Source organism: Carettochelys insculpta, chromosome 3 (assembly GCF_033958435.1).
Source record: "Carettochelys insculpta isolate YL-2023 chromosome 3, ASM3395843v1, whole genome shotgun sequence".
In the NCBI taxonomy this organism is placed as follows: Eukaryota; Metazoa; Chordata; order Testudines; family Carettochelyidae; genus Carettochelys; species Carettochelys insculpta.
This window is the reverse complement of record NC_134139.1, coordinates 33,404,321-33,425,771: the sequence shown is the minus strand read 5'-3', so window position 1 is coordinate 33,425,771 and position 21,451 is coordinate 33,404,321. Positions and strand designations below refer to the sequence as shown.

The 21,451-nt window shown below is 47.5% G+C and overlaps 1 protein-coding gene across 2 annotated transcripts in view; it reads right to left on the bottom strand.

The window, feature by feature from the left end:
- The window catches only part of PKDCC (protein kinase domain containing, cytoplasmic), a 52,453-nt gene extending 38,806 nt beyond the window's left edge, over nt 1–13,647 (bottom strand). For both annotated transcript variants that reach the window (XM_074989600.1, XM_074989601.1), the window contains exon 1: nt 12,809–13,647. In XM_074989600.1, coding sequence (XP_074845701.1) covers nt 12,809–13,486 — 678 coding nt within the window. In that variant the 5' untranslated portion in view covers nt 13,487–13,647. The remainder of the gene's footprint in view (nt 1–12,808) is intronic.
- Nucleotides 13,648–21,451: the final 7,804 nt, after the last annotated feature.

Here is a 21,451-nt window from a genome sequence, read left to right as displayed (position 1 = left end):
AGAAAGACAAATCAGAGAAACTTCTACTGGCACCTGATGTCTTGGCTGGGCCTTGATGCATAGTTGTTACTTAGCAATAATTATTCTAGGATTTTCAGATTGGCCTAAAATCTTTTTTTTTCCCTCTCTCTCAAATGTTTAACATGTTCTAACTTTACCAAGTACATTATACATATTTTTGCCAGCCCTCCTCAATCCAAAGCCACCTATGAACATGGTGAGTGCCTTAACATGGCAAATATTAGGTTATTTAATTAACTTTAATCTTCCTAGGTAAGTGTAAAATAGAGAGGCATCACAGGGAGTAGAGGCCACTCAGCACCATCCAAGATGCATTCAGCATTTTGTGGGACTGGAATCAAAGCTGGATGTCAAAGCCCAGGGGCAAAATTTCTTCTTGTTCCCTCAGGCTAGCAATGGAACTTGTAAGCAACCAGTAAATAATTTAAATATTAAATTAACTACTCACAACTGTATTTTGGAGGGGATTTTTTGCTATTAATAACTAATATTATTAATAGCGTTGCACACTAAAAGAGCTAAAATTTACATAAGTGTCATCATAGCTACCATCCATATTAATATTTTCAAAAGAAAGAACAGAAGTGAAATTCACTTGTATATCTCTCTAACATGCACACACAAAACCCACAAAGGCCCATATTTGGCAGTAAAATAAGGCTTACAAAAGTTCTCTCCCCTTTTTTTCTTCATTTACATCATAATTAAGCTACAAAATTACATAGTTCTATTAAAAAAAGGTCTATATAGAACTACATTGCACAATCCTGAGATCCAGCACAGAAAACATTTATTCATGAAAGCTCTTGCTAATTTGTCAGTTAAAATCAATGGGATTACTAACTTAATCAGGATTACAACGGGAATGAACAGGTATACCTGAGGCGAGAATCTGAAGGATCAAAATCTACCTGACTTCTACCTGTGATGACTGCATCCCTTTCAGTGGGGTTGTGTGGACATTTCACTTTAAATTATGACATTATTTAAATGATTAATCTCTGCATGTTTTCTGTCCTGAAGTGGCTAGCAAGGCAGTCCTGTTCAAGCATTCACAAAAGCTGTTTATATTAAAACTAATTCCTCAGCGTAAGTCCCCTGAGATAAATGTCTCAAATCATTTTCACTGCTGGGCTTACTTCCCTCAAGTGAGCTTTGTTTAGGCTCCAGCTGAAAAGTCCCCAGATAAGTAGCTTTTCCTATCATGGTTCATTCTGAGCTTAGCCAGAAACCATATGAAGTCTTCAAGAACCAGGTCCACAAATACTACACTGGCCGTTCCTTTTGCTTATCTTGAGTGGCCAGGCCGAGACTGGAGAAAAACAATAGCTTGCTTCTTTATTATTATTGATTATTTTTATTACCACAATGGGCAGGAGCCACAGTTGTAGACCAGGATCCTATCGTGCTAGGCCAGGGGTCTGCAACCTGCACCCCCAGAGCCACGTGCAGCTCTGTAAGGACTTCTTTGTGGCACCCAACACTATAATTGCAAAGTTAAAAAAAAAAAAAACCCTCGATTATTTTCAATAAACAGTGGACATCTAAAAGTGACTGCAACTCCTGAGAGGTCAATTTTACACATACATACCAGGTGCAGCAAATCAAACCCAAGGAAGATAGACGCTGAGTGAGTCAATCTTCCAAGATAACGTAGACATAGCCCAAATAGCATAACTGTGGCTAGCTTTGTGGCAACTCAAGAGACAGTGAAACAAGGAAAGCTGTTCACAGACAGTGAATATACAGAAGAGTGCTTTATCCATGTATAAGAACATCTGTCCAGTGATTTCAAAAACAAAAATGAAATAATTCAGAATCTAGCATCTTACAAAGAGAGAGAAAGTTCAGGAGTGAAAGTCAGAAAGACACAGTGGTACAAATACACACATGTAAAGTACAAGGAAACAGAATACATAAAAAGTTTGCAAATGTCCTGCAGTAAACATGTATCACATTACAAATCATTGTGTGTGCACTGCTCTAAAAACAGGGGTTACAGAAAGTATGGGTTGATATTATTTATTAAGGACTGTCTTGTATTTGCACGCATTGCAGCTCTTGAATTATTGAGTATTATACTGAATTTTAAAAAAAATGGGTTCTTCTTGCTATTTTGGTCACCAACCTCTATGCTAGGCACTGTACACATTCCCTGCACCCAAAAGCTTACAGGCTAAGTAAGAGGCAACAGATGGATATAGACTGGCAGGTGGAGGCTGTGGTCTGAGCAGTTTTTTTAGACACCACAGAAGTGCAGAATTCTAATCATACCTGGACACAAACACACTTCAATAAATTTCTGTTTTCATCTTTAGGTTCTAAATGCCTTTAGTAATCTGGATCTTTGTGAAAAGATATTTAAGAACATCTCTGGATAGATTTAAAACACCCAATGTACGAACAACACCTTGTCTCCTCAAATGCTTTGCACTGCAGAAAGCAGTCTTTAACTCAAAATAATTCTGTCACAATTGAGTTTGTGGATGGCTTAAACCACTGCAAGGATGAGTGAATCATTTTGCGCAGCCAACGAACCACTGAAGCTAGGGAACACAATTATTTCCTTGCAATAGCTGTCAGGAAACATTCCTTCTCCACTGGTGTAGAAAGATTTGAACTGCTATTACAGATGGGGCAAACCCTCTACAGAACCATGACAGGAAATACGAACCAAACAAGTTTTCCTCAACTTAATGAGGACACACCCACTGATCAAGGGCAGGATGCAGATCTAAAAAGACAACATGGGCAGGATGGGACATTGGAAGCCAGGAAATCCTGTGTCTCACCCCAGCTCCTGCAGACTCAGTGAATGACCATGAACTAGTCATATAACCTCTTGCTTTTTTGCTATCTATCTGATAAAAGAAAGGACTAGACAATAGCACTTACCTGCCTTACAAATTAGCCCAACTGGTAACTAACAAAGCAGGTTTGCCCTTGGAATCCTCATTACACAAATTATAATAGTTTAGTGAAAAATAACATCCTGAACAGGGTTTACATGCACAGTGTCCCCCTGAAGAGTTCAAGTAGCAAAACTGATTTTTGCAAAAGGTGAAATGGTGCCATTGGTCTCTGAATGCTGCACAGAAAGCAGATTGTCAGCATCCTACACAAGGAAGGCTGATGAAGTTGCAAGTCATCAGTTCTAACAGAGAAGCCAGAAATTCAAAATGGAGTCATTTGGAGTAATTTAACACAGAGGAACAATCACAGAAATTAATGGGTTTAATTTTATGAATGACGTATTTGAAAGTGAGTAATGAGGGTACAGCTCTTTAACTAAGTCTATATTTTTGCCTTGTGGAAATCCCTTCCTGCCAACAGCTATGTAAGTCAAATCCCCTCTACAGTCCCAGACAGTTCAGTGGGAGAAAATACTATTTGGACACTTCATAGTTGAGGCATATGGCTGGTCTAATAATGACATTAATAGTTATGGCTGGTTTGCAATTGTATCAGCTTTGTGCGTCCAACAGCACTGGAGTTCTTGTTAACAGATCCTTTCTTCACCCTTAAAAGTGCAGGATAACATCTGGGCCTGTTGGGAAGCACTCTTGCAATAAAGAAGCACTTTGTGTAATTCATCCTTCCTCGCCAAGCCGCATCTGTCTGCTCTCCTTGGCCTTCTCCATTCCCACCCCAGGCTCCCCAGGGCTGTGGAGATGTACTGAAGCTGCAGAAAACTGTCTCCATCAACAGGTGGTAATGTTAACTTTTTTCCACCTCAAGCCCCAAGGAGGCTCTGTGCTGCCACACCACATTACACAAAAGGGCAACAGTTTCAAAAAGTGACATATGCACTTAGCTGTCTGCATCTCCCTGTGATCTAGTGCTAACTCTCACTTCAGGGTTTTCAATCCAGACTATAGGCACCAATGAGAGACTCAAAAACCCATTCAGATGCCACCTCACCCTGTCAGTGCCCAAATGGCCTAGACATCCCAATTTCTGCTGGTGAGCAGCTGTAAAGCCACCATGTTTGTTAGTGTGCTAATTCACACTTCACCCACAGTGGAATTCTCCAATGAGGTGTTCCTCCATCTATTGGCCTGCAAGGAGAAATCTGGCAGGTATTCCCAGAGCATGCCTTACCTGCACAGAAGACAACCAGCTCTATCTGTCCCAGAATACCTGACAGCCTAGTGGGTAGAGTTGTATTGGGAGACCTGTTTTCATATCCTCACTCTGCTTGATTTGCAGCAGGCACTTAAACCCACATTTCCCAGATAAGCACCTTAACCATAAGGATACTGGGTCGTATAGCACGAGTTTTCTCACCCTGTCCCACTGAAGCTACTCCCCTGTGTATTAAATAAATAAATCTTAACTGGGCTCAAGAAAGGCTGGATCCCAACCCCAGTGGTTAGGGCATTTGCCTGAGATGTAGGTCCCTGCTGCAATTAATACTTCACTTGTTATACAAAGTGGAAGGGCTTCACCAGGAGAGACTGAAAGAGCCCCACCTCATCACACCCGATAACCTGGTGGTTGAGGCACCACTAAGGGAGACCTGCTCCAAATCAGGCAGAGTAGGGGTTGGGAAATAGCCAGGTAAGCACCCCTTGACTACCTGGCTAGTAGCTATAATATGGTGGATCCCTCTTTGTGAGCAAGAGCTGAGGTGAATTAGGAAGCATCCTAAATCTTGAGTGGAAGAGAGACAGAACTCAGACCCACCCCACATCTTAGCATTGTTACTGGGTAGCATAGATGGAAACTGAGACTCCCCTTCTCAGCCATCTAACTCCCCTGCCCCACTGCATGAGGGAGCCAGGTCTCCTAATCTGGGGCTTTGAATTCCACTAAAGAGCAGGGTGCCTAGAAGTTAAGTGTTGCCTTGACTATGTCTTTTTGTAGACTATGACTATGTCTTTCTGTGGACTATTCCTTAGGACCCAGACTTACACTGAAAGACATTGAGACTTTGACTTCTACATTTCTACATCATTTTTGGGATTTAGACTCCTAAATCACTTAGATACTTTTGATACTGTACCAGAAACCCACTGATCACTATACTTACCTACACCCTTCTAACTTCCATCTTGCACACATAACGAGATCCATTGATTACAGTCAAGCCATCAGGTACAATCACATTTGCTCTGATCCTACTGACAGAGACCAAAACTACAATATCTTTAGCAAATATTCATAAACCTGAATTACCCACCAGGAGAAATAAAAAAAACAAAATCGACAGGGCCAGACGAATACCCAGAGACCAGCTACTCCAAGATAGGCCCAAAAAAGCCAAGAATAGAACACCACTGGTCATCACCTACAGCCCCCAACTCAAACACTGCAACGAATTATTAAAGACCTACAACCTATCCTTAATCAGGATGCCACACTCCAGAAGCCCTGGGTGACATGCCTGTTCTCTCCTACAGACAACATCCCAACCTTATGAGGATCCTCACTAACAGCCACAGTCTATACTGCAGGAATACCAGTCCTGGAACCTTTCCTTGCAACAAAGCCTGCTGCCAGCTTTGTCCACATATCTTTTCTGGAAATACCATCACTGGACCTAACCAGGTTATTCACAGAATCATGGACACATTCTCATGTTCCTCAACTAATATCATATATGCCATCATGTGCCAACAATGCCCAGATGCTTTGTATATTGGACAGACTTCTAACTCCCTTAGACAAAGGGTTAATGGGCACAAAACAGACATAAAAAAAACTCCAGATCCACAAACCAGTCAGTCAACATTTTAATGGAGTGGGCCATTCTGTTAATGGCTTAACAGTTTGCATGTTACTAAAGAAAACTTTTCACACCATTCCTTTACATTCTGTCTTTTATATTCAAATTCGGCACATTAACACGTGGTTTGAACCGGGATGGGAATTTTCTGAGTCACTATGGGGCTCGTTTGCATACTTGGCTTAATCTAATTCTTGACCTCACCCCCCCCTTCCACCCCTCTACTCCCTGATTTGCTCACCTTGATCATTTTTTTTCCTGATTTGTCCACCTTGATTACTGTTTTTGGTTCTCTGTGCCTTGAAGATTGAGTCTGTTCTGGTATGGCTATGGTCCGAAGAAGTGGGTCTGTCCCACAAAAGCTCACCTAATAAATTATTTGGTTAGTCTTTAAAGTGCTACTTGACTGCTTTTTTACTTTTGAAAAGGTTATCCCTAGTACCTGCCTACCCTGGGAAAAAAAATGAGCAGTTTTAAAACTTGTTCAGCTAAACTAATTTTAAAACCATCAAAGTCATGGTGTGCATTTGGTTTCAGGCAGTTTAAAATGTCTTAAAACTGCTCCAATAAAAACAGAGTAACAGCAGTTAGAAAATTTCCCCATGTAGGTAGGCCCCTGGAGCTATACTGTGCCCTTTTATCTGTGGATGCAGATCAAGCACATAATGAGATCCCAAGTTCTCATTCTGATAGGTTAATTCTCTCTAATTAGGGACTCTGCTTTGAAGATTCCATTGTAAAAGGACATTTCTATGCTCCTCTCCCAATCCAAATTTCAGAACCACAGTTTCACCATGCAATCAGCCACCATCTTGCCCGGGCTCTTTGTTGACAATGCCACTTCACTGTCTACTCAGAAGGTTGACCAAATATTCAGTACAAATACAAGTTCTTCATTACATCACTAAGTATTCTCCCCTGCTTCCAGCAAAGAGTTTCTGGATCGGAGCTCCTGATTCCCTGAGACCCCATCTTCTTGAAACAACAATTGATCCGCCACTAGAGATCCCTCCATGTCCCATTATATGCAAACTGTGTTGACTAAAGATTAGGGTGGATGCTGAGTGAAGCAATGAATTTATACAGAAGAAAATATTTTCTTCCCATGGTAAAATTACCAGTTTTTATATTAAGACCTCAACATTTTAATGCTCAAACTATAAAAATCGGGATCCTACTTAGGACGTTCCCACCTTGGACTTGCAGCATGGTATGCAGCATGTTAGAAAACATGTTAAACAAACATGATGATCAACTAGAAGTCCTGTGGCACCTTATACACTAACAGACTTTTTTAAGTCTATAAGGTGCTATAGGACTTCTCCTTTTTGCGGTTACAGTCTAACATGGCTACCCCTCTGATACATGATGGTAACATTACTTTACCTCCTACATAATAGATGAACGTGTGAAGTTTAAAAATGTTAGCAGGCTGTAATAACCCGCATCATGCCCACCTATAAGGTTTTCAAACACCACTGGATGTGTCCACGCCAGAAACAAAATCTTGAATAGGACGTTTTTCATTTCTAACATAAGTTGTTTTCGAAGCACAATCAAGGCCACTTACACAAATGTAAATCTAAAATAAATCCATTAAAGACAACTGAATTATTTCAGATTTAAAATGGGATAAAATCCCAATCTGGACTGTGATTTTTTTAAAGTGTGTTTGCTTTAACATTCATCTGAAAACCAAACCAAAAAAGGGATTGGTTTTACTTAACAAGCCTCTGGTCTATTTTCAGCTGCTGGTCACGGCTGTTCCCCTCCACACCCACTCTTCCCTTATTTCTTATTTTTGTTTTAAAAATCAAAAAAGAGATTGTGGCCAAAGTGGAGGCTCTTCTCCAGTATACCACACTGAGCTGCGCTCTGGGCGATGAGAATCACACCTATTAGCGTTACAACTATAATTGTGCCCTGTCACAAAAGCTGCTAGTTTCTCACCTTCCCTCCTACCCCTCTGCAGCCTGTAAGGGGAGACCCCGCCGTCCAAAGGGTTGTTTATGCCCCTGAGCGGCAGCACCCTTAATTCAGCTCTACCAGGCCTGTAATTATACCATTACAGTAAATCAAACATTGCCAGTGTCTTTACAATCGTGTTCGTGGTCGGAGATTAACAATAAATTGCGGTTCGTGTTCTTTTCTTCCCTAGCTGCAGCCAGACTGGAGGGAGGGATTAGCGCAAACTAATCCGGCTGCCCCAGTAAGGGCGCGGAAACGCTGGATTCAGGAATCACTAACCATGTTAGCGTCGTCCGGGGGCGGGGAAAACCCCCCAGCAGCGAGGGAAAGGCCGAGCAGAGCAGCCACCGCCTTGGAGAGCGAGCAGCGCAGAGCAATTAGCGGGCTGCTAAACTCTCCGTTACAACAACTCAGTGACCCCGAGCCCGCCTCTCCCCCGTGCCCCTCGTCATTAATCAGCTGTAATGAACTGCCCCCTGCTCGCCCACTCCAGACCGTTCCCCTCCGCACCTGCCTCGCACAATGGCTGCGCGGGCGAGCAGGGGCCTCAGCAACTCGCCGTTAGCGACAGCGCGGAGCGTGATGGACAAGTGCCGGCCTGGCCCTTTGAATCCGCGCCCCTGCCCAGATCCCGAGGCGATCACTCTCACTCTCACACACACACACACTTCGCGCGCGCACTTTTCACACACACGCACGTGCACACTCACAAACATCTCTCACACCCATGCGCACGGCCAGTCCAGACTAACACAAGCCCTTTACAGGGAAAGTTACCTCCTGGTTCTTTTGCATTAACCCCCCACCCCACCCCAGCACTGACCCGCACTCCCTTGGCCAGGGGCCCCCGCCTTTCCTCGGGCCGGTCTGACGCGCCCCACCTGGATCCCGGCTCCACCTCGGTCACTGCAGACGAGTCCCTTACCCCATCCTACACCCTGCCCTAGTCAGGCAGTCTGAAAGGGCGCCTGGAAAGAGGGGAGGTGGGAAGGAGCTGGTTTTGACAAGAGACAGGCCGGAGGGAACGGCTGTTATATCACCCAGCCACTGCGGGCTGTCAGCTACGAGAGACTTCCGGGAAAAGCTCCTTTCCTGCGACTCACCCTCCGGGACAGAAAAGCTGCATCACCCCCCAGAGAGCCCCGCACGCGGGCCTGAGAGCGGACGGGTGCGCGCGCGCTGCAGCGCAGGGAAACCCACTAGAAGCGTGACGCTACATACCGCTTTGTGCATCGGCGTGTGCGTGTGTCAGCCCTTTACCTTCCTGCAATTTCCTCCGTAGGACAGGGGGCGATCTCCCTCTTCCCCCCACCCCTCCAGCAGCCTCTCTTCCCTCCCTCGCTAGCCTGAAGGAGGCTGCTGCTCTTCGCACGCTGCTGCCGGATCATTAGAGAGCGGAGCGAGGCAACAGGATCTGAAGCACGGAGCAGCTCCGGACGCGGTCGAGCTAATAATTGGCCGCAGCTGGCGAACGGGTGTTAAGTGTTCGCTGTGTGTTTGGGGGGGCATAATTGGAAGGGGAAGTTTGAGAAACAAAAGTGCAATATTTTATGGCTGGTTTACGGGGCTGTCAAACGCCGTAGCAAACCTATTACTGCTGCAAACCTCCGCGCTGGGAGGAGCAGCACCGCGCTGCCAGGCTGGGCTTCTGCGGATTTTGTTCAGCGCATTTGTTTTCCAAGTCTGAAACTGCTGTGCAGTCCGGGGAGTCATTTCAGCCGTACCGCCCGCTGCTGGAGCTGGGAACTCTGTTCCAAACCTACGCCCAGCAGCAGACTTCTGCCTTGCTAGATTAAGACCCACTGGAAGTAGCAGTGGCAATTTATGCAGCGGTGTTGTGTTAGCCCGGGCTATTAGCGGGACCAGCTGGGTGTCAAAGCGTGTCTCCCTCACCCGCAGAAGCTGGGCCAGTAAAAGATATTACCTCTCCCCCCACCCCCCCGTCTCTCTAGCGCGGAAACGGACTGGCCCTTTTACTAGCGAAGGAACTCGGTGATTGATGGGTGCGCTGCGTGCAGGCAGAAAGTGAAAGGCGTTTGAGGACAAACAGGCTCTCCCCTGCGCTTCTACAGCTGCAGAAGAGCTAAGGAAAAGCTTTTCTTACTGGGACGTGCACGGTTTTTCTGTAATGCGCTGGACGTCAGCGACATGGTCAGGGACGTTTAAAGACTCTTTTCTTCTCGTTAAAATGGGAGCTTGTGTCACAAACCAGGAGAGACTGGGGGAAAATATGTTGGCTTGTGAGTTTTTCTGCGGTCTCCTGCGGAATCCTCTGCACAAGGATTTCTTAGAGGCCTGATCCTGCGTTAATTTGGTGACTGACCTCAGCCGAGGCAGGATCACGGCCTATCGGGGATTTTACAGTAGACACAACAAAAAATAGCAGGCCGGCTTTCAAAACACTCGCTTCCCCCTTGTATGTGCCCCGATTACCCTAGTATGGCATTACAGATCTTTTCCTGGCCCATAAGTCTGCCCAGCTGCGACTAGATAACGTCTGGCAGGTTTTTGAAGCGGCCTTATGAGGTCAGTCTGGTCAAATATTCCCGCCTCGCTTTACAGAAGGAAGGCAATCAACAAAAATAAGCAGTGACCTACGTGGCTTCCCAGCTCTGTCCTGGCTCTTGCTATCTGATCGGAGCAAACAAGTCGAAAGGAAATTCTGCTGGTGTCTGAGGAGACAGGGGGCAGCCAAAATAATAACAAGGGAGCGAATCTGAGCCAAATGGAAAACACGTTTCGCATTTAAATTTAATCTCTTTTGTAATTAGGTGGCAAGTCGTAATTAACACGCGGGATTTCTGCACATTAGAACAGTGTCCCAGCTCAGATTTTATCGGGAGTTTTCAGAAGCGCCCCTTCATGTGCTTGTTCTCGTTCAGGGTCTGCAGGACGTGACTGCTCACTAAGGAAAATGGGACAAGGAGACAACTGATTTCATTTACCGACTCCTGGGTCCTCCCGCGAGCAGGAGGATAAACTGCCAGCGCTTCCTATCGGGTGCGGAAAAGATGAGGGGCAGATTTGTCAATAAGCTGTTTCCACAATGAATCTCCCAGTTTAAAGGAAGCCCATTGTCTACACATGTGTAAGCACCGGAGTTTGTTGTCGGGGCTTGATGCACGGATAATGCAGGACAGAAATTTGGTTTCTCTTTTGTGAAGATGACTAATTATTTCCAAATTACTTTCATCATATGCTGAAATCTCTTTTTGAACAACATGTGAAAGGAATACTGCATGCTCAGCGAAACCCACCGAGGAAGGCAGAGGAACTGCAACTCTAACATCTGTAATACAAACCATCATTTTAGCCAACTGGTAGAAACAATGGTTTGTTCTCCACGGAAAATGAGGAAAATCTTGAAAGCCCACGTTTAAACTGTAGTTCCTGCTGTCAGCATTATCTATGTCCTTGTGTACACTGCAGTGACCGTTTGACTTTCTTCCTATGAGGATCTATTTTCAGTTTCTCCGTATGATGCAACCTCTAGCAGAAGTTGTAGTTTAGCGTGCGAGATAGGTTGCTTTCATTGTTACAGTTACACCTGGCGGTATGATGGCAACAATGAGAAAACGCTTTATTTATTGGGTTGACTATTTGTTTTTTAATTCTAGAACTACAAAAATGTTTTCTCCATTTTCATCCCAAAAAGGAAAGCAAGAAAGAAACTGACTTCCCCAGCCTATTTTGCATGTACTGTACTAGACTTTCAGGGTCTGAAAATTGAGGGTTTTGTTCATTGAGACCTGTAATACTGGGGGCGGGGGGATTGGTACCTTTTGTTACTGAAGAATCAGAAACCGCCAGTTTGATTCCTTTTAAAAGCTAGTTGGGGGCATGCGCCTTGTAATACTGATTTGATTTTTCAGCAACACTCCACACTGTGGCAAATGTACCAGGAATTTCCATTCAAATAGCCCTGTGGAAATTAAACTGGACGGGTAATAGCCCTGTGAGGCAACACTGACACTGCTGGGAAGTGGAGCAGTGTCAGCGTACACAGAGGAGGAGTGAGGCCGCGCTCTGTGCCGGTCAGTACCCCATCCCTTCTATATTCCAGGGGCCAGGATTGCGTGTATTTGACATTCACACGCTAAAACGCACAACGAAACTACACAACTACCATACTGCCGAGGGAGGAGGCACCACATTTGGGGAGCAGCGGAGTTGCTGTTTATATTCATTGGGATTAGTGTTTTCTTGCACGTATTTTGAGAGACTTCCTATCTCCCTAGGCTTCTTCCTCCTCCCCCCATCACCCTTCTTATTTTTTCGCGTAGGTGCAAAAACCATCAGAAAAGGCTCCTGGGCCAGGCACAGCTCTACGCCTTCTCCCAGGAGGGCGTTACTTCCGCACCAATTAGCAAAATGAAAATGTACAACGTTCCTGAGCTTCCCCCCGCCCCGGTCTACAGGCCGGGGTAAATCTTCCCCAACCCATCACTTCAGGGAGGCTGTCAAGGTCTTTAGTCGTGCCTCGGGTATGCCTGCTGAACCTGCTCTGGGGAAAGGTTGCCTGTTTGCTCCTTACGCTGATGAAAGGGGCCAGAAGAGAGCAGAACCATAGCTTTGCACAGATGAGCGAGCAGAAGGGATTTTGTGTGCGCGTGTGTGTGAGTTTTAAAGGGTGATGAATTAAGAGCTGCAGCTCTTCACAAAACTTTAGCTCACTACACTTAGCGCTCAGAGGGTGTTGCAGCAGGAGCTGTCCCTGACCCCCAGTGTTGCATGTGTACTAAGAGGGAGGCTTGGTAGCACCAGTTGAGGCTTTTGACCCCCTGGCCAGCCTCGGGCTCCGCGAGGCCGGGAAAGGTAATGTCCTAAGCACAAGCAAGAGCAACGCTACCTAGTTTTTTTTTTTTTTCCGCCCAGCTCCCGCCTGCATTAACTGCACGGGGTGTACCCCGCGCTTCCTGCACCCTTCCGCTCCCTTGGGTCGAAGAGCGCCCGCGGGGGGCTCGAACCCCTGGGCACGCCAGGCGCTTGGAAGGAGCCGCGGAGGCTGAGCCTTGCCTGCTGGGTCGCCTCCAGCGGATGCGCCCAACGACGTGTCCCTCAGTCCCAGGAGGCCGAGCCGCCGCGGCTTACCTGGAGGATGTTGGAGTGCCGCAGCCGCTGCAGCAGGACCATCTCCTTGACGATCTTGTAGGAGGCCAGCCGGTAGCAGGCGTCCAGCGCCGCGTACTGCCGCACGCAGGTCTCGATGTCGTGCCCCCCGAAATCGACCGACTTGAGCGCCACGGCCAGCGTGCGGTTCAGCACCACCTTGTAGACCGCTTTGGTGTAGCCGGAGCCCAGGTACCGCACGCTGCTGACGTTGTGGATGTCCCGGCAGCCCAGCGCAGGCGGCTCCAGCGCCAGGTCGAGTTTGGCGCGGGGAGAGGCGCCCCCGTGGCTCTCCGCCTGCGCCGCGCTCCCCTTCTCCACCCGCAGCGGCTGCTCCGAGGAGGTCCGCGGCGGGGCCAGGTCCATCAGCCGCCGCTCCAGCGGCCTCACCAGCCGCCTGGCCGCGGGCGCCCGGTGGTGCTGGTAGCGGACCACCTCCTCGTAGCGCTCCCTGATCTGCCTGGCTAACTCCCAGCGCCGGCTGCCGCGCTCCTCCTCGGGCAGGTCCAGAGGCGGGCCCGCCAGGGCCGTGGGGACCCCGCTCCGCGCCGGCCGCTGCTGGTGGGGATCAAAGCCCGGGATGAAGAGCACGTTCAGCAAAGTGCCGAGGAGGAAGGAGAGGCAGCAGCCGGCAGCCACCGCCAGCTTGCGGCGCCTCATCGCGGCTCGCCAGCCTCGCAGCCTCTCCCCCGCTGCCCCGGGACGCAGGCTTGGGCGGAGGAGGCCCCCCCCACCCAGGACCGCCGCCTCTTCACGTGGCCCCGCCGGCCCGCGCCCCGCTAAGGCGCATCAGCCTGACACTTGCCTGGCGGCTCATGAGCCCCCGCAGCCCTTATCCTGAGCCCGACCCGGCCGCGGGGCTGGGGGACAGCCCAGAGCGCTCGCCGCTCCATGACGTGCCCTGATTGGCAGCGCGGCCCGACCAGTGGCCCGGCGGAGCAGCAGGGGGCCCTGGGAAACGTAGTCTCCTCGCTGGCTCTCCCCACAGGCGTTTGCGAGCCGGGCATTCAGGACTACAACTCCCAGGCTGGGCCCGGGGCCCCAGCAAGGCGCGGCGGTGGGCGGTGCCGTGCGGTGTAGGGCAGAGCGGGCTGTACAGCCGGCGCGAGGCTACTGTGAGCGGAGTCGCTCCTCTCCGGGGAGCCCCTCCGCCGCAGCCGAGGAGAGGCGGTTTCAGCTGCCCCCGAGCCGCCCGGTGGCTGCTCCCTGCGGGGGGCGAGGGGCGCCTTCATTTTGGGATTCGCTTGCAAAACAATCCGTCTCCCCCCTCCTTAAGGATGCAGGGTGTCGCGTCCCGCCCCGCACCAGGGGGCTTTCAAATCTCGCCCCTAACTGCACCTGCGAGATCACTCGTTCCCACGTCCCAGTTTGAGGGAGCGGGGTTGGCGGCACCCCACTAGTCCCCATGCTGGAAAGCGTCTTATCCCCGCAAAGCCAGTGCTGGGGTGCCCAGACCACAGCGCCCCCCCCCCCGCCCGCGCCCAGGAGTGATGGCAAGAGCACAAAGGGGAGACTTTGCCGGTGACTTTTCCACCCCTGTCTTGCAAGCGATGCCCTTAAAACAAAACGATCCCACCACGACCAGTAGCATGCAGACACTGTATCTATTTCCCCTCGCAACGCAATGGTATGGTGCCACGTTTCCCAGGCAGTCTTAATGGCTCTGTGTTCTCTGGCAGGGTCAAACTGTGGCCTATCACAAGTTTCCGGGTACACGAGAAGAGCGGGCTGTGATTCCGAGATGAAAAATGAAAGCAGCGGAGGAGACAGCGAGGTTAGCCGCGTGTCACTCTAAACTAAATCTACAAATCATGGTCTCACCATGGGGTAGAGCCACTGCCCTGCTGGAGATGTGAATTGCAGGGGTGAGTGCTAATGACATGGTTATCCATCAAGGCCACATTACGACGCTGTTAGCAACTAATTAACAAATACAATCGGCCCAGGAAACGTCACAAAGGCGAGTGCATCAACAAAAGAAAAGCCATAAAGAGTCTAGGGGGCACTGCGAGCTAACGCGCCCCGGGACGCAAAAGGAGAATAATTTCCAATAAAAGGCCGGGGATCATTTAAAGCGCGACTCATTTAGCTAATACGTAGCGGCGACAAAAATTCGGGTTCGCCTGGCAGCCGCGTGGACCCGATACTGGAAAGCATTGCCTTTCGGCGGGGGGAGCACTGAAAGCCGGATCCTTTGCATGGCTTGTTAATCAAAAGCCAAAGCCTGAAGTCTGTCCCTTCTTGCTGCATCTGTTACATGGGGTATCTAGTCTGTTACGCCGTCCTGACTCCTAAGGAATACCACTTCCCTGAGCCAAGATGCGTTAATAAACGCATTTCATAGAGCTGGATGGGACGTTGGGGGGTCATCGAGTCCAGTCCCCTGCCCTTCCGGCAGGACCAAGCACCTTCCCCCCCCCTTTTTTTTTTAAATCTGTTTTGCCCCAGATCCCTAAACGCCCCCCTCAAGGATTGAACTCACAGCCCTGGGTTTAGCAGGCCAATGCTCAAACCACTGAGATAATAAGAGGCCCAGCTAGTCTAGATAATTGGGGGAGTTTAAAAACTCAAACAACCTTTACAAACCTAGTCTTGTTAATCGCTGGTTTAGCTCAGAACTGCCAGTCACTTGTAATCAAACTATCCAGAGGGCAAATTACAAGTTTATGAAAAGCAGCCAGCAGATCAAATGGCTTTTTAATGAGGCCTAATTTTGACATTTTTTAATAGCGGCTGTACAGTTAGGCCTGAAACACAATACTAAGAGTCAAATGGAAGAGCTCATGTCAAACCTGAGGAGAACCTCAGAAGGAAGACAATAAATTGTCAGTAAAGAGACCTTGTCTGAAACAGGCAGTGAGTCTAACAAGCCCCTAAGTACCTGGCAGCACATTCATTGAACGGGGCCATACTCTCAGGCCATTCAGTCCTTAGCTTTGCGGCCACTGCAGCCTTTGTATGCGAGCAGAACTGATCTGTGTAAGAAGCCTGGGAGGAGATCCCATACAGTAATTAAAAAGCTAGATAAATACTGTATCAGCTAAGCGCCACCTACTGTTCTTTGCAACTGAGCAGTCAGCCAGCTGCACAATTGCAGGAATGGGCCCTCCCAGCAGCTGCAAGCTCATTGCAGAACACAACAACATGGGGTGAAACTGTGTGTGGCTGGGTAGCAATACATAACGCACCCCACTGCAAAGCTTGTTGCATCTCTACTTTTCTTATTGTTTCCATTCTTACCTGATGGTGGGGATTCTCTCCTCAATGATAGCAGCCCTTCCACCCTGGAGTTGTGCTCTGGGCCACAGCCTGCTCCCAGTCATTTGAGGGCAGAATTGGACCCAGGATATGTCTCCCAATATGACAATTGGCCTTATTTGCAAAGGTGCTGAATGCCCGCTGCACCCCTTGATTTCAAGGGGATGTGTGGGCCACCAGCACCTTTGAATTTTTTACTTTATTAGAATGGTAGGCTTCAAACTCGCATACAATCACATTTAGGGTAGTGGGGTTAATGCAGGGCCTTCCCACTCTGGTCTGTCAGTCACAGTGCTAGATGTGGTGGCCAGTTTATTGCAGGGAATAATCTAACTGAGAATGCTGCACATTCAGGACCCATCTACCTTGTGGATCAGAACCACTAACGGCTAAGCTCTCTCGGAGCAGAGGGCCCAGTCTCTGACCACCCCCCCACTGCACCAGAAATAAAAACTCCCGGAGCCACGTGGGGAAACACTATAACGTTTCTATTTGAGGCTTTACAGGGTTTGATTTTAACCAGTGCTTCCCCTGTATTCCGAAGGCATAAATAAGCACCTGAGTGAAGTTGGAGAATTTATGAAACGGGGTAAAGGAGGGGCCGAAAATAGGGGGGTTCAGGAGCACAGGGCCTAACTCTTAGTGTGTTCCCAGGGGGTTGAACGATAGGGATTAAACACTCTGCAACGCTGAGCTACTAAGGCAGAGCATTGGAGCTGCTCTTCCTCCCGCAGAGGTGCAACAGCGATGTGGACATCGGTATAGCAAGGGGCCAGCCCTGCTGGCTGCCTGTGAGGCGGTACCTTCCCCCAGCCTGACAATGGCCTCACCCTGGGGGAGCCGATGTTCAGCGGGTCCTTCCAAGCTCTTCACTTCTCCAGCTCTGGCTTGCAGCTTTTGTCGCCTCCTGCCGCAGTCTTCCTGCGCCCCCAAACGCTCGGGAAGGGCCTGTCAGCGCTGGGGTCGGAGGGTCTCCACTGCCTGCTCAGTCCGATGCCTTTGCCAGCTCCGATCTCTTCGCACTGCCCCGGGCGATCGGGGGTCAGGTTACCTCGCGGTTCCCTGCCCCCTCGATCCCCCGGCAGCCCGGAGCGGGACGTCCGCAGAGCGTCTTTCCAGCCCAATCCTCCGCGGGCTTCTAGTGCAGCGCCTCCGCCCCCTGGGTCGCTGCCCTTCTCTGCAGACCCCGGCAGCTGCGCACCAGCCTCCCGCCCGAGCCCAACGCCGTACGCAGGCCCCTGGGAGCTCACCAGCCCGCCCGCCTGTAAGAGTTCGATCAGATAACAGGCCTAACGCTGCAGCCGTGCCAGGCTTGGGGAGGGGAGTTTGTTTGTCCAGGTACTTTGCGTGTCAGTTTCACCTGTGGGTGATTTGGGAGGAGGAATGCAAATCTGCCCATCTTGGAGAAATGTTGGCCCCGCCTGGGCTTCTGCGAGGGCCTCCTGCTGGGAGTCAGAATGAACTTTGAATTGTTTTCCATTCTCACGGCTGCTCTAAACAGTTTCACGGACAGCAGCCAGAATAGGGAGCTGGAGCACAGGCTTTTAGCTTTTCTGCAACCCCCGTGTGAGCTAGAAAGGGTGGGGTGGGTATCCAGGTTCTTCTCCTTGTTCCCCCTAGACACACACATTTAACTTTTTGTCTCAGCTTCCCACCCCAAGTCGCTTTCTCACCCTCCTCCCACCCCCAAAGCTTTTGCTTTCTGGGATACCATTTACTAGGTTTTGTTTTGTTTTTCCAACCTTATGATCAGTGCTTAAAATCAGGGGTGAGCAAACTTTTTGTGTGGGGCCCCCACTTTTTGTCTTGGCAATTAGTAGGGGCCCCAACCTGTCTAATGAAAGCCAAAGGGACAGAAATTCCCGTTATGTTGATGGGGGGGGGACCTTTCCGCACGGCACATGTAAGAAAATAAGTACATAGAATGTAAAAACTTCATTACTCAGTATATAAATGTGAATACATGTACCTAAAACCAGTAATATATTTCACCCCAGTATCAGATCATGCTGTGCCCCCTTACAAAATTTCATTCCCCCCTTCTTTTTAAATAGACATCACCCCACATATTCTGCCTCATAGCTTTAGTTATGCTGGGAGAACTTACTTAAGGCTGGAATAGGTAATATCTCTGAATAGTAAGCATAGTGAAACAGTAGTAACTTAGTGTTCCCTGCACAAGGAGCTTATTGCCTTGCTTTCCTGGGTGTATTGTTGCAGACAGCATGGCACAGACACAGTATGTTTGGGTTTGACAGGAGTTGTGGGTGCATCCATGCTAAAGGTTATATCTGACATTAGCTTGTGTCTTGTTTATGAAGTTTACAGGAAAAATACAACTGCAAACAGATGCTTCCAAACACATTCAAGTGAGCCAGCTGTTTTTTAAATCAGTCCTCAGCTCAAAGCTGCTTTTCTTCATTATATCATTCCCGACAGATAGCATGAAATACATCACTCATTTAGATATGGAAGCAGAGTCTGGAAGAGGACTTGTGTGGAACACTTTGATGTTGAGACAGATTTTAAAAGGCAGAAAACTTATTCCATGTTTCTAATTACAACCCATTCTAGGCCTGTCACTGATTATTGCACTAGTACCTATGCTATATGAAGAGGGAGGACTGTTAAAAACACAATCTAGGAATCAAGAGTATGCTGAGACCAGCTGTCTTTAGTCTACCTAATTAAAGTATGCAGGAAGAAAAATCAACAAGGGCTTATAAACAAAGCTACTGACTAAAGTCAACAAAGAGCTGCAGGGGATAGCAAACACACTTCTTAACACTTCAGGGCTCACTGTAAGCCAAAGGGGAAGGGTTTGATTTAGGTAAAACAGAAATTCATAAATCTGCATTAAAACTTGGCAGACAAAACAGTTTTAGGTTCTGAGACAGATTTTATTTCCCCACCAAGAAAATTCTGAATAGATTTGATCTGTTCCCTATAACAAAAATGTTTGCAATAGTGAATGCAGAAGGCACTGCAAGCTAGGGTGTTTGCTAACAGTTCTGCTCACACACTAGCCTTTTATCTCAGTGGCACAGTTGGAAAAGATTGAACATTGCAGAAAAGCTAAAAGCCATCGTTTATTTTTTATTTACGAAAGACTGCTCCTTATTTGATCTTAACAGTTCCTATTTCTATCAATATTCCTAAGGCTGTGGGATCAAACACAGAAAAATTAAAACCATGCTACCATGCTAAATAAGATTAAGATTGTGGCAATGTATTGACTGCTCCTTGGGGAAATCACTTCATTGCTTCAGGAGCCATAGCCAGCTTGGAGGGCTGAGCGGAAGAAAAATTGTGTTCCAGTGACTGGATAGGGGAAATAAAAGTTTAGAAGTTTTCTGATCTGCTGGATTCAAATGTTTGCATAAGTATTTTCTGTCCTGAAAACTTGTGCTAGTGTTTGAGTTGTGGTCAGAGCATGAACATTTGTGAAACAAATATCGTGTAAGCTTTGTAATTAATTGTACAGTGAATTAAGAATTCCTTTGCAATGTTAGCATTTCTCAGTAGCTAGCTATTTTCAACAAAGTTTAACCACACACACATATGCAAATACACTCACAAAAAGGCATTTAGCCTCCAAACAAACCTTTGCCACTGGACTTTGAATCAAGCTCCAAAAGAGTGAATTCCAGATTTCTAAAGAGGTTCAGGTCCTGATTTTCAAGAGTCCTGTCAGGATGAATAGCGACTGATTTTCAAAAGAGCTCAGCTGCAGCTGAGATATTTGGGCAGAAGTGGGGTTTTAGGAGCCCTCAGCACCCAATTGCTCGCAAGGTGACACCTGCAGGTATATCATTTGACTATCAAAATGGTTATTCTGGTGTCTGAATGGGAGTTGAGCTTCTTTGAAAATCCATCCTTAGTTGTGGGGCTGCACACCTTTGAAAATCTGCTTCCAAGAGCCTGCAACCTTCTCTGTGAAGGCTCCTTGGTGTTGGAAGGCTCACCCTTTCCTTTGTTTGCCAGAGCCCAGATTTGTCAGCCTTCAGGCATGCAACATCTCTTCTTTTGCTCAGGCAATTAGGAGGCAGCAAGCACAAGGTAGAAGTGATTATTTTCAGATATATTTTACAGGGTTCTTCTGTATTATTTTCTGAGGGGCTTAACCTATGGGACAGTCTAAAGTAAATTACACAGTGCCTAACACACAGTCACTGTAGACATGGTTTCATTTGGCCACCATCTCAGTGAACCTGCTCTTGTGTATATTTGAAACAAGCACAGAGTCAGACAAGTTTATTAGTTCTGGATAGAGAAAAACACACATAATTGAAAAGGCTGGAAGTGTGCTGAAAGCCCAAGATTAAGGGTCATTTACCAAAGGCAGCAGAGTCCTGCTGGCATAAAAAGTCACAAAAAAGGAAGGCTTGGACTCTGTCTTTACTGGAGATACCCTTCAGAACTTTTCCAAAGGGAAATTCAATGTTATATCAAAGGAGTTAGGGGGAAAGAGATTTGGAAGTAACCCCTTTTCATGTTGACTAGTAATTGTGATGGTTCTTCTGTTGCTGTGTACATATAGTTCTAAGGGGGGAACCTCAGTTGCCCCTTCAGTAAATTGTGGTGAATGCTCCCCTATCTCACAGCGGTGTTGTGAGGTCTGCAGATTAATGTTTGTGAGAGACTCAGGTATTACAGTGATATCTAAAGAAAGAGTGTCTGGGAATTATAGGCCAATAAATTTTATTTCATTACAAGAAGGTAGTTGAACAAGTCACTAATATATTAACTGTTATTGTTAAACATTGACAATATACTTGGCAGGGGTCCAAGAAGCAAAATACAAGCAGTCCCTACCCTTAGGTGTTTACAATCTAGAGAGAAATATAAAACACCCAGAAAAGTAACCAATCAGGACAAAGCCATATAGCTGCTAAGAGAATAAATCTTATCTGCCTGACCATTTACAGTGCTAAGAGTTAATAAAATATTGAGTAAATCAGAACCAAAGGATATAACTTACTTTGACATTCAAAAGCCTTTTGATAAACTCTCTTACAGGAGACTACGGTATTAAGGAAACGTTGTAACCACAGAGTGAGAGCTAAAGTCCTATCATGGATTAAAATGGCCGATTCCAGGACTGGGAAGAGATTGATGGTGTGGTGACCACTGTTCCCTCTAATTTTTTTCCATCCATGGGCAGAATAATTTTTGTTATGTGCATGGAGGCACAAAAGTTTGTTATGTGTGTGGATGTGCACCACCACTAGATACACATGCTGTTGGCTGTGCACACTGTGGGCACTCTGCTAATCAGGGGGTGGTAGCTGAATCTTTCCAAGGTGACTGCCCAACTGCACTGCTTACAGGGAACACTGAGGGTGACCTGTGGTATGTCTACACTTA